General features: G+C 41.0%; 1 protein-coding gene across 2 annotated transcripts; it reads right to left on the minus strand.

Annotated features, from left to right (window-relative positions):
• Nucleotides 1–1,933: 1,933 nt before the first annotated feature.
• osr1 (odd-skipped related transcription factor 1) lies at nt 1,934–10,969 on the minus strand. 2 transcript variants are annotated; one of them, XM_024269288.2, is made up of 3 exons: nt 10,727–10,969; nt 4,626–5,322; nt 1,934–2,594 (listed from the first exon to the last, which is right to left on the minus strand). In XM_024269288.2, exons 2-3 carry the CDS (start codon nt 5,303–5,305, stop codon nt 2,462–2,464), a joined length of 813 nt encoding a protein of 270 aa, XP_024125056.1. In that variant the 5' UTR covers nt 5,306–5,322; nt 10,727–10,969; the 3' UTR covers nt 1,934–2,461. The 2 variants fall into 2 exon arrangements, with proteins under 2 accessions (XP_024125056.1, XP_024124970.1); XM_024269202.2 differs by having other exon boundaries at nt 4,626–5,325.
• Between the last annotated feature and the right edge of the window lie 2,086 nt (nt 10,970–13,055).

Consider the following 13,055-nt stretch of genomic DNA (forward strand, 5'->3'; position numbering starts at 1 on the left):
AGGTGCAGTGCAAATTTCTGGCCAGCTGACACACCTAATTGACGGTTCCTCACATCTACCTGGCCTGCTTTGATCTGTTAAAGACACGATTTTAATTTTTCATGGTCACTACAGTATTTTTTTCAGAGTCCTGATCCAGATTAAGAAAGATTCAGACAAGAACATGCCTGTCTTGTTGACCTCATTGTTGATACACGGTGAATACATGTTTCAAATAATTGTATTATTAATTATAAAATTAATTGTTTATTGATCTACATTTAATGATCTGAGTTAATAGTGGATATTTCTTCAGTCAAAATATTCTAGAAAAATCTACAGTGTTTCTATGAATTCTGGACTAAAACGAGCGGTGAGAGGGGAACTTTCCCCGCTGAAATGATGTATTGGATGACTTAGCATGAGCTTTCACAAGACTGGTGCAGGTACTACAGCGTTACCATGACGAGCTGAAATCAAGTCCTCTGGTCAAAAAAGATTTAGAGGTAAAAAATTAAAACATATGAGAACTTTATTTTAATTAATATTTATTTATTTTATAAGTGACTATGGTATAAGGGGGGAAGGCAAATATTATCAGAAATTCATGGACTTTGCAGAAGTAATGATCCTCTGCTTTGCATTGAACAGTTCACGCCTCCACATGAATTTCTGGTAATGAACACCTCAAAGGTCAATATTCCTCACTTAAGCGCCTGCTTGACTACACAACAGTTCTACCTTAGAGTCAACCCCTGCATGCTACATTGCTAATTCACAATGCACCATTTAATCCAGGACTTTGCTTAATTTAGCATCACCTTGAATGGAAAAACAATAAAGAATTCTTTTTATTTTTGTGTAATTGGAAATAAATTCCGACATGAAGGGGTTGAGTCATTTCCTGTCTTTGGTTTCTTTCCATTCTTTGGTCCACAGAGAGTCCGTCTGCATTACCGCTGAAGCAAACCCCACTAGAGTTCAGGTGAGCTTTCACACCTGCCAACCAAAGCGGACTGTCAGAGGAAGTGAACCCTCAAACGAGGACACAGTTAAGCTGCTCTCTACCCGTGTGAACAGAACTGGATCATACTCTTTAGAAGAACCTCTACCAGAATAAAGCTGAAAATTTGAAATCCCCACATTCTTTCTTGAACTGCGCAGTTGTTTAATAAAGCGGACGGTTCCAATGCCCCCAAGCTGTTTTCATTTTAAGAGAGAACACAGGCCTCCTCTGTGAGTTCCAAATTATTATTTTTATTTATTGCTGGGATTTAAGCTCTGGCTTTTAAACATATTTTATTAAAACCAAAATAAGTCCCACTCCAATCATGTTTCAACCCATTTACAGAGCGTTCCCAGTGGTCTTAGGATTAGGATGATGCCGTTTTTAGCCAAAATCAGAAAACTCGTGTTGTTTTCTAGGACATAGTTTCTGCAGAGCGGCAGGAGTTCATTTAAAATTCACCTCCAAGTTGTGGGTGAGACTTTTGGTGTGGAGTGAGTCTTCCCTCATTTCCCATCATCCCTTTGATTTCACACATAGATCTATTTGTCTGTAAGTAGATACAATAGAATGGAACAGGGCAAGGAGCTACAAGCTTTTTCAAAATGCATTTTTGTCTACTCTTATTTCACAATGATTTGAATAAAAAAATACTCGGAAATTGAATTTTAAGTTTAATTTTCATCATATATGTCCTCCATTATGAGGAAAATGCTGGAAGAACCAGTAAAAAATGTAATTTTCATTGGAGTGGGTCGTAAAAATCTTTGCAGTTTTGTTAATACAGCAGTTCTGACTGGATTGTAGTTGTTTCCTGAGCATCTTTTGTTTCTTTATTAGGACAATTATAATAATCTTTAAGCACCATATCCTGCATATTCCAATGTGTGTTTTGGCTGAATCAGAATAAAGATCCAGAGTTCGGATCAGTCACAAACAGCCCAGTGGTAATTGGTAAAATATTTTATTTAGCAATGATTATTCATTTTGAAAATAAGTTTAAGAAATCCAGTGATACATGTCAATAATTATTAATCAGGTTAAAGTGCAAAAATACATTTTGATATATTGCGTCTGTACAAAAATAACATTGAAACTGAGTATTGGAAAAAATCGAGGGAAATGTTTGTCACTAACATGGCTTTGATCATTCTGGGGCTTTGTTACAAAACATATAGGAGTAACTTTCCTCTTTGGATTAAATGCTTGTAAAGTCTTTGTGCTGAGCAGCCACAGGGGTTTTTCAAGGTCCATTTCACATTCCACACATCCACCGGCTTCTCTGCCAAGTCAGGCTTTGATAACAAGCACTGAGGCTGATTCTGTTTTTTCTTTAAGACGAGGCCGGTGGAATATTTCATCCTTGAGGAATGTTTGCCTCCTGAGAAGGAAAAGTCTTTGGCTGTTCTTTGGGTCGTCTTTGGTCGTGTTGTTGTTTTTCCAGTGTCCCGGTCGCTTCCTCTTCTTTGGACTGAACTACTTGACCTTGGCTGGCTTCAGCTCTTTGACCTGCATGTGTAACGTTTTGTGGACGGCCAGTGTCCTGGACTGACAGAAGCCTTTTCCGCACTCTTGACATTTGAAGGGCTTCTCTTTGGAATGGATGTACCTGCGGGGAGAGACGCAGCAGGTTATCGCATTTGTTTCCACAGCTGCTGTGAAGTGAACACCTTCACCGTCTGTCACACTTTTGCTGAGCTCTGCAATTTCCTTCGGTACATAAGATCGCATGTTTTTCTCAACATCCATACATGGAAAACACGTCAATTTTAGGCAGCTTCATGAGCAAAGAAGAACCAAATGGAGACCATTTTTTAACTTTCACCCAAAGGATGAACAGCAGCTGTTCTCAGAATATCAGTTCTGGTATCACCGGTTCCAGAAACCATGGATCATGCTAGATCTCAAGGTGAGATTCAGTGGGATCTCCCAACGTGTTCTCACTCCCAACTTGACATATATAGACATTTGGTTAGGCCACCCTACGCGGCACATTTTGACCATTTGGATGTCCCCAAGTTGTCGTTTTTTGACGTGCTGGCTGTTCCCATTGAATCAGGGGTCCACCAATCTGGTACCAGTCTGAAGACCAATTGTTACCGGGCCACAGATGCTGATCAGGGGTCCCCAACTCTAGGGACACGGACCGGTACTGGTACTTTAGCCCTAACCCAGTAGCCCTAACATCTGTTGTACCATGTGATGCACCTTGTATCAAGGGTTGGAAACCTGGGATATAATGGGAACAGCCAGCACGTCAAATAACGACAAGTTTGGGACACCCAAAACGTCACAAAGTGACATAGAGGAGGCAAGAACCATACGTCTATATATGGTGAGTTGGGATTAAGAATGTGTAGGATTTCCACTCCGTATGAATTGGCAGATTTGATAGTTGTTACCATCTCATCAGGGTCCTAAAGTCCTCTGTGAGTGCAGAAAGAAAATGTCTAACACAAGAAAGCGCTCAATGTGGATGTTTTTGGCATACAGTGTTCCCAGGGGACTGCCACTACCCCATACTGGCACATGTACTGTAACTACAGTTGAAATAGACTTAATGCAAAATGTCAAAGTGGTACAAATCTTGTGAATCATTCCGTGAGCTTTTCTTTCACTAATTCGACGCATAAAAGTACTACCTCGTTTTGAAAAGGACGCCATCCAAACGTCACTACCAAATCCAAGTCACTGATTGGTCAAAGTTCAAAGGCATTGTGTATGTGGATCCTGAAAACAGACTAAAAACTTGTGAAGCACAAACATGAGCGTTTTGAGTGCTGAAGCCCAAAACATGCAAATGTGTGTGTTTTCATAGATTTTTCATTGGTTGTGGTCGCTTCAACACGTGTTTCCATGACACATTCTCTCTCATATGTGGATGTATGGTTCGGCCCCCCTCCATGTCACTTTTTGACGTTTTGGGCGTCCCCAACTCGTCGTTATTTGACGTTCTGGCTGTTCTCATTAAATCACAGATCCCTAATCCTTGGAACGCGGTACCAGACGTGGTAACGGATGCATACCGGGACAGTTTATTGGATTAGAGTACAGGGTTAGGGTACAAGTACCAGATGCTATACTGGGTTAGGGTTTGGTAAACGAGTACAGAGATAGGATACCAGTACTGGGTTAGGGTCCCAGACACGGTAACGGACGTGGAACCAGTACTGGGTTTGGGTTAGGGCACCAGTCCATGTCTCGTGGGTTGGGGTCCAAGATTAGAGTCTGTGGCCCGGTACCAAGTGTTCATTAGACAGTTACCTGTTTGTGGACCGGAGGTTGGGGACCTCTGATTTAAAGGGAACAGACAGCAAGTCAAATTATGATGAGTTTGGAACAACCAAAACGTCAAAAAGTGACATGGAGGGGGCCTGAACCAAACATCCATAAATGACGAGTTGGGACTGGGAATGTGTTGGTTTCCAACCCCATTGTAAACATTACATAAGCCTGGAAATCCAATCCAAGTTTCCCTGAACCAAAGAGTTGCAAAAAACGATAAATGAAAATTTCTCAGGTGGAGATGGATTTGATCATTGTAGGAACTCACTATTTGGTTGATGTTTTATTTCCTGCCTTCATTTTTGAAAACTCATATTAAAGATTGGTGAGGTGCTGCCAGTGACGGAGTTCTCACCTGTGGTCTCTGAGGTGGTCCTGCCTCCTGAAGGCCTTGTGGCAGATGTCGCACGTGTACGGCCTCTCGTCTGTGTGCGTCCTCTCGTGGATCAAAAGGTTGTAAGATTTCGTGAAATGCCGGCCACAGAACTTGCAGACAAACTCCTTCTTGGTCTTGGAGGGCAGTCGGCCGCGGCTGGACTTGCGCTCTGGTGAGGACAGTTTGGTCACGTCCAGCAGGCAGCCCAGCCCGGCCGAGCTCTGGTGCTGCGCTGGAGACTGGGCCGCCGCCGCCGCAGCAGCTGCCCCCGTCATGCTCAGATCCTCCACCTTCAGGTGATCGTCCTGCGTGGCGGCCGCTGCCAGGTTGGCGAAGTCAAAGCGCGGTTTGCTCTTGGAGCTCTGCAGCAGCGCGGCGGAGTCCAGCTTTGGCTGCAGGAGGTGAGGAAATATGGGGATGGAGGCCATGGACGAAAACTGGGGGGGCAGCTTGGAGATGGTGCAGCGCGGCAGAGCCAGAGGCTGGTAGCCAAGCGTCCACTGGTGGAGGTGGATGGCGTGCAAGGCGCTGAAACTGTAGATGCTGTGGAAATGGTCTGCTGGAAGCTGGAGACCTGTGGAGCTCTGGATGAGGGAGCAGTTGGCCAGCTGGAGGGACGGATGAAGAGGGACGGGCGCCGGAAGAGTCTTACTGCCCATCGTTTCTGCTGCAGGTTCTTCTAAAGCAAAAACATAAAAATGAAGACAAGAAAATGTTAGTGAACAGCAGAGTTTACCCAAGTTATTCCTATTAAGGCCTAAAAACTTGAAATTCCTGTTGAAGAACGTCAAATGAGAGTTACTATTGTTAAAGAATAACAGTTTTTAAAGAGATAATTGGATATTTTCTGTGACATGTGAAGTTTGTTTGCCTCCGGACTTTTCTAGGCCTCACTCAGACCTTTAGTTTGCACTCTTCTTGAGAACTGCTGAGATCAAGGTGAAGCAGAGGTTCAGAAAACACCAGAAAGTGTCTCAGTCAGCACCATTCTCTTCACGAGTCCTCGGATGGGCTTGATATGCAGATGAGGCTCACTCTGCCCCCTTCACCCCCTGGAGGAGCTGTCAGAATACACATCCAGCCCGAGGAAGTGAAGAAGAACCGCTGCAGGGGATCGTTTTCAGGCCCCGATGCAGGATCCGCACGTGCTTTTAATGCACGGTGTGCAGAATTTCTCAGATGGAAGCAACACTAATCATGTTAACAACTCAAGGTCAGACTCAAGGTCAAACTTCTTAACTCGTGGGTCACAATGGGTGACAGAAGAGTCAGTCCAGGAGCAGATGGGTGGAGAGTTTTGGCAATCTAACTCATTACAGAAAGAAATAATCAGGAATCTGGACAAAAATATGCTTTAATGTTGATCGAAATTTAATATATATAGAATATTTTGAAGTTTATATTTTGAATCTGAGACTTTTATATCTCATAGCATCAATAGCATCAATGGGTTGATGTCCCTCAGGGAAAAACACAAACTTAGAAAAATGGTGCGTTCAGGGGATGTTGAAATAATCGGGAAAATGTGTGTTCGACTATGAAAACATGAATGTCAGAAAAACAACAAATCTTCAAACATCACTGGAATCCAGAATAACTTTCAGCACCCAAAAAAGTTCAATTTATGCTACAGTCATAAATACAACTCCCACCATGCAATGGGAGGCATCAACAGAATTTGGTGGTCTCTTTGTTTGTTTACATCCATGTGTGGTTTCAGCCCAACATCCAATCAAATTACCACGTTGGACTGATCTGACAGTCAAACCAATCAAATTACAGAAAAACATAGCCCCGCCTTCCCCCTTAAAAGCATGAGTTCCTGTTTGCCGTATTTTTACATTCTGGCATAAAAGTTAAGAGGTCGTCAACAAAAAACAGTTTGCGGAACATTCGGATAAAAGGATTACCTGCAGAGACTCAACAACGATCAACTTTATCCGACTCTTGAAGCAGCAAACTCAAGTAAGTTTGGAGTGAAAGCTGGTGCTAGCTTAGCGGCTAACCGCTAGCTGCAGTTAAATGAATGAGACAGTAACCTCTCTGTTAGCGGTACAGTGTGAGCGTGTAGCTAGCTCAGTATCATTACAGAGTGTTGTTATTAATGGCCTGATGTTATCGGTTTAAGTTGATTTATTCTGGAATAATATTCCTGCCTTTTTATTATTTATAACTATGTTAAAAAGTTAAAGCTATTTTTGAGTTTAGCTAATATTTCAGCTACATGCTAGCTGTTTTAGCTAATTTAGGCTTTTTTTCCGTTTTTTTTTTTTTAAAGAAAATTTGAGGTTTAGCTATTTTTTTCAGCTACATGCTAGCTGTTTTGGCTAACTTAAGTTTTTATTTTTATTTTTAGAGGCTAATTTTGCATTTAGCTATAATTTTAACTGGCTATCAGCTTCAGTGTTTTCAGCTATCATCACTAGCATCTTTTGCGGCCAAATTCAGCTTACAGTATTCACCCTAAGATTATCACAGGTAATGCTATATATCTAGTTAATTATTATTAATAAGTTTTAAAAATGTTGTTTTAAAGTGTTCTTTAAATGTTTATCCTGTTCAACCCCGTGACTTAAGGTGATTTTGGTCCCTTTGAGACCCCTGATCTAAGGAGAGACTCCAGAATTTCAGGGGTGAAAAACAGTAACAGGGATTTTAACCTATCATTCATTCCAGTTTTGCGGGGTTCAGGGGTCACATGTGGCCCCCAGGTCGCCCAGGTTTCCCACTCCTGCTCAAGGTCAACACTGAAAGCGAATGTAAAATTCTTTCAAACATTTGCAGAGTTTTAAGTCCTTCTCCTTTTGTTTTCTTCACTCATTCAATGACAGAAAGTTCTACTTGAAAAGAAAACACTGTCGATGTTTTCAGGACAGAACTCCTGTAAAAGATGATCCAGATTCAAACATGTCAAATCTTCATCTCCGTCTGCTGAACACACCGATGAATTAATTGTGTTATGAGGTCATGAGGAGAGCAGCTCAGAAACGTCAGAAGATCCTCCAGATGTGAACGGGACAGATGTGTGCTGCTGCTGCTGCTGCTGCAGTGAAAACCAAATCTCCTGCACAGGCCTGGCTCTGTGTTTGTGTGCGGTTCAGACGCATGCCTGCGGCGGCCGAATGACAGCGCTCATTCACACAAATACCTGCGATCTGTTCAATCAGGTTGGATAAGCTGCAGCAACAATAGACAATGATGTATCTTTGTGTCAGGCAGACGCTCGCGGGCCACACCTCAGGCCTTCAGCGCACGTCTGACATCTCTGACTCACAACTGCTGCTGCAGTAAGCGTCTGCCTTTCACCTTTTCTTTAGTTTCTTTGGTTCTGAACGGTTTGAGGGGCTGAACGGGTTCATCAGATCGGCCTGCATACTCTTAACCCTGTAAAACACTCAGATGACGCCTTTAAGACAAACAAATAAATGAGGAAGCGTCAGTCCTAAATAAAACCAGGAAGACTTTCCTTTCAAATATTTTGTTTATTTTTAACTCATGGGAAAACGGAGACTTAAAAAACGTATTTGTGAATTTCTTGTTATAAAGTTTTTACTCTATAAAACAAAATAATATATTATTTTACTCATGTATTTTGTTTCACTGATATTTTTCTACTGATGTTAATGACATTCAAATATGGATTTGTGCTCATTGTGAAAAAAATCTGAAAAGTGCTGCAGAAACGATGGATTGACTGACATTAAAAAGTTAAGAAATTGCATGTTAGCAAGAAGCTGGTTAGCAGGTTTATGCTGATGTCAGCAGAAATCCTGAGGAAATCCCTACTGGAAATGTTTGGAAATTAATAAAAACTGGACATGCAATCAAAGTGATCAATCAGAGCTTCTAAAATCAGAACCTGAGAAGATTTAGGAACTTTAAAACACCTTTTGAACCTTAAATAAATGAATGTATCACATATTGTGATCTGTCTTGTGTTTAAGTTTCTGGAATTACTTCAAGATTTATTTTAAAAAAAACAGATAAAATTAAAGATTTGCGTGATAAATCAATAATTTATTCAATTATTATTATTATTTGATTTGATTAGTCACTGAATATGTTGTTACTAATTTTCCTTAAAAAATTAACAGTTAAAGTAAAATTATAAGGCAGCCATGTTTGTATTTTTTAAGAATAGGATTGAATATGAACTCGAATATTAAATACCAAAGTAGTTTTATAAAATCCGTCCCTTTTCTGCAGGAATAAATCAGAATATTGCATTTTTTCTGTTAGCGACACACCAAACAACACTGTTACTGACATTTCAGAATAAAAGTTGCTGGGGATCTTTAGAACTGTCATCAGTTGGGAAATCACTAAAATTGTTATTTAACCTTTTATGACTGAGCTTGAGTGTTTATGTTCTTTGATTTACTGCAACTTTTCAACCGTTAATACGATTATTCCAGCAGATTTTGAAGGAGAAAAGCGGCGTGAGACGCTTTTCTCCTTCAAAATCTGCTGGAATAATCGTATTAACGGTTGAAAACTTACAGTACGTTAAATTTTTTGAGTTGAATTCAAAGAAGAATTCCCTCTAACTTTTAAAAAAAGAGAATTACATGACAATCTGTGCCTTTAAATCAACGTTTTTTCAAGTTTCTGCTTCATTTATGTGCATTTAAGGCTTCAATACAATTAATTAATTATGAAACTTTTAACATTTCTTGATAAAAAGCAACTGAACATGAATTTGATCCAATAAAAAGACTTTATTTTGATGCGTCAGCAGCTGGAATGTCTACTCTTTTCCTGAAAGACAATCATAAGCAGGCACGTTTTTGTTTGTTTGTTTGTTTGTTTCTGCATTTTTCCAGAACGTTTAGAATCAGTCTCTCTTCTCTTCTGCTGTAATGAGGAGCAGAGGAGCTGGAACTCCCGCCCCCTCCTCTCGTCGGATCAGCATGCAGAAGTAATTGACTTCATGCAGAAGTTCTGCTGCAGCCTCACTTAACCCTTTCATGTCCTTCTGAATATAAGGACCCCCCAGTTCTGATCCGGACTGTCAGATCCAGAACCTCTGAGGGCTGAGTTGCTCCTCAGTTTGTGACGTTCAAGCAGTTTGGATGGAAAATAAGAAAAAAACTAAAAAAGAAAACACATTTTATGATCCAATTTTAAAACTATTTGCTATATTTTAGATGAAAAATTGATTTTTTTTCATCAAAATATCCGTTTTGGAAGAATTCAGAACTTCTAAAGGATCAGAATTCCAAAGCAGCTTCAGGCTTTCACAGAAGTTCTGATCTGGAGCTGATCTGATCAAGTTGAAGACAATTCTATTCTGATTTCTTATTTATGAATAAAATAATAAGTTGTTTCTGGATCCATTAAAACTCCAGACTTGAACATCCGACATCTGAAGAAGATCAAAATTCAATTTAGAACTCAGAAACAGAAAATTCTAACACGGACTTGAAGATTTTACTCTGGAAAAAGTGAAAAATTGGATCAATTAACAAAAGTTCGTTAATTGGTTACGTTTAAAAGTATTAGTTTTTATCAAATGACTTTAAGTTGAGTCAGTTATGAACTCAAGTGTTTAATATGATGTAAACTAATCATTTTAAACGTTATAAATTGTTGTTTAATCCAATGTCTCACTTTTTTCCCCTTCTTCGCGCGTGGATGTGAGCGCTCCGTCTGCGCGCTGCAGGGCGCGTGAGCGGGCGCGCAGACGGAGGGGTCTCCCCTCTCCCCGCTGAGCCCCTCGTGCGCGCAGTCACTAAACGGATAAGTGATGAAGAGGAGGTGAAAGCAGACGGCCTCGGATGTGGATTGAAGGTCTTGAATAAATCCATCAGCGGGAGTCGGGCTCGTTTAAGTCGAGCTGGATGTTTTTGGAGGATCATGAATGGAGGAAGAAAAAACTAGTTTTGACTTGTCATTTTAAGATATTTTGGGAACATTTTCACAAAATTAAAGTGTCTTCTAGGTAAAATCTGGCTGGCGCGCACACCTGTTGCGCGCAGCTCCAAAACTTTTGAGAAGTTTCGATAACAGGTTGTCGAAGGACAGCAGAGCGGACCGCCGCGCGTGTTTTAACATCATCAGACTCCGGGAATCGAACTCACCTCAGAGATGAAAGGCGCGTCTGTAATCCTGCCGGGTCGTCAGGAAGTGGAAGCGGCGCACCTGGATGGACGCGTCAGTGAAGCGGCAGCATGTTCCCGCTGCAGCGACCGTTCCTCCAGGGCGAGCAGCACCGTGCGTGAGCGAGTGAGTGCGTGCGCTGCGGGGTTAAAGCAGCTGCGTGGTTGAGCTGTCTCTGCCTTCCCTTCACACCTCCGGGCTCCGCCGCACGGATCTGCGCTCTGCGCTCCCGCCTCTTTTAATACGCGAAGGCCGACACCTCGTGGCACGTCACACAGCCGGCCCATTCACACGCGCGCGACATGCACGAGCGCGCCAAGTTGGTGAGTGGATGCGCGCACTCAGCAGAAAAAAACCTGCACTTTCCCTCGTTCTGTGGAAGCTCCGCGTGCCTGGTGCTGCACGCGGCGCAGACACGCACAGATGTGTGGGAATGATGGAGCGCGCGCAGGTCAGAGAGGAGGCTGCAGGGGTCAGAGCGCGCGCGCAGCAGGGCTTATATCTCATCAAATATCCATTTCAGTTATTTTACTTCTTTATTTTGATCCAAAAACCAACATTTGTCACTTTTATGAGTCAAAATCACATTTAGAAAACTGTTAAACATTAAATATGCAGAGTTGAAACAGATGAGCTCATCAGGTGAAGATTTGGGGACATTTTGCTCATCAAATTTCTTTTTTAAAAGTTAGAAAAAACTTTATTCATTTCATTTAAAGCCAAAATCACATCGGATGACATTGGAAATCAGTCACAAGTGATTTGGGATGTTTAGACAGACAGAAAAAAATCAAATTACTAACAAGAGTTTCCACCAGTCACAGTACAAGTCGGACTCCTTTCTAACTGGTTCTGTTCATGTTTTTATGGACAGAACCTCCAGGGTGAGCCTGAGGGAGTCTTTAGGAACGGATGATGTTCTGTTGGCTTTACTGAACCTCCAGTGAGTTCAGTGTGAAGCAGCTGGAGGGAGAATCAGAACCTCTAAGTTCTGGAGCGTACAGGTGGAGAGGTGGGAATGAGTCTCATGGAGGAGATCGGTCAGGCCGCTGCTTTGATCTGTTGGAGTGAAGAAGGACAGGTTAAGCTCTGGATTTACTGGTCAGTCTCTCACCTTTGACCTTTGGGTCGTGACCTAAAGAATCCTCTGCTATTCACTCCGACAGAGGAGTTCCATCTCTTCATATCTCTCAGCTGGCCTGGAAATGAGAAGAACTGGAGGAACACAGGTTCTGAACATCTCTATTGCTGAATATTAAAATACACAATAATTCAGATTGATCATCATTTTCAGATTTATTTTTGTGTTAATAAATATAATTCTTCAAAAAATTAAATCTTTAATTTAAACTACCAAAAAAATGCATTTTTACTGTTTATCTGCTCAACATCTGGGATCTTCAGACCTTCATTTAGGTTCTGATAAAGACTTTCCACATAAAACCGACTTTTATTTTCTAATTTAAAGACTCCTTATTGTTTCCTTTCCAAACTGAGGTTTACAACATTCAAAGATCCTTTATGATGAGATGACTCCACAACCTGAACCACATCAGAGCAATGATTCATGCTGGAGTTCCTCAGGGTTCTGTTTTCAGCTTCTATTCAGTGATTTATAAGATAATAGAAGACAAGAAAAGATTTAATTTAAACCGACAACCGAAGTTTTTGAAACTTAAATGTGTTTTCAAATTGTAAAGAAATTCAGCTGAGTGAGGAGACTATCATTTATGCAGAACTGAAGCTCAGGTAAAAGTGGAAATGATGGGTTTGGATCAGGTTTGGATTTGTGTCTCCAGAGAGTTTCTTCTTCTAGGAATGAGTTGATTCAGAACATCAGGTGGAGAACATGAAGTTATCCATCAATCGCTATGTGCCAGAAAAACGAATCCCAGTTTTAAATTTTTTTTAAACCTCAGGAAATGTTTCTGGAATCAAAAAATTTCAACGAATTCATCATAAATTAGCAAAAATGTCAGTTGAAGTTGAAAGGAATGCGGCAGCAGCAGAGACGCTCCTCAATCAAAACCTGCCATCTAGTGGACAAACGAGTCAAGACTTCAGTCACTTTGAAGTTAAAGTTTGAATCAATTTGATTTTTTCACCAAAATGTTCATTTGATTAAAAGGCTGAACGTCAATCAGATTATAATAGTATCAAACAAGATGACAGCTTTTACCGAAAAAACTGACCCAGAGTTTTGCAAAAAACAATCATTAACCTTTGAAAGTTACTTAAATAAATTTAAAAAAAGCTTTTGAAGCAACGAATAAGCAGCATTTTGTGCAGCATTCATTTATTTTTTTCCAT

This window comes from Oryzias melastigma, linkage group LG22 (assembly GCF_002922805.2).
Source record: "Oryzias melastigma strain HK-1 linkage group LG22, ASM292280v2, whole genome shotgun sequence".
Classification (NCBI taxonomy): Eukaryota; Metazoa; Chordata; class Actinopteri; order Beloniformes; family Adrianichthyidae; genus Oryzias; species Oryzias melastigma.

Excerpts from the sequence above, each read along its gene's own strand:
- osr1 (XM_024269288.2), bottom strand. The coding sequence starts at position 5,305 with ATGGGCAGTAAGACTCTTCCGGCGCCCGTCCCTCTTCATCCGTCCCTC. Across the intron at positions 2,595-4,625 it reads GACCACCTCAGAGACCACAG|GTACATCCATTCCAAAGAGA; the intron begins GTGAGAACTCCG and ends CTCTCCCCGCAG.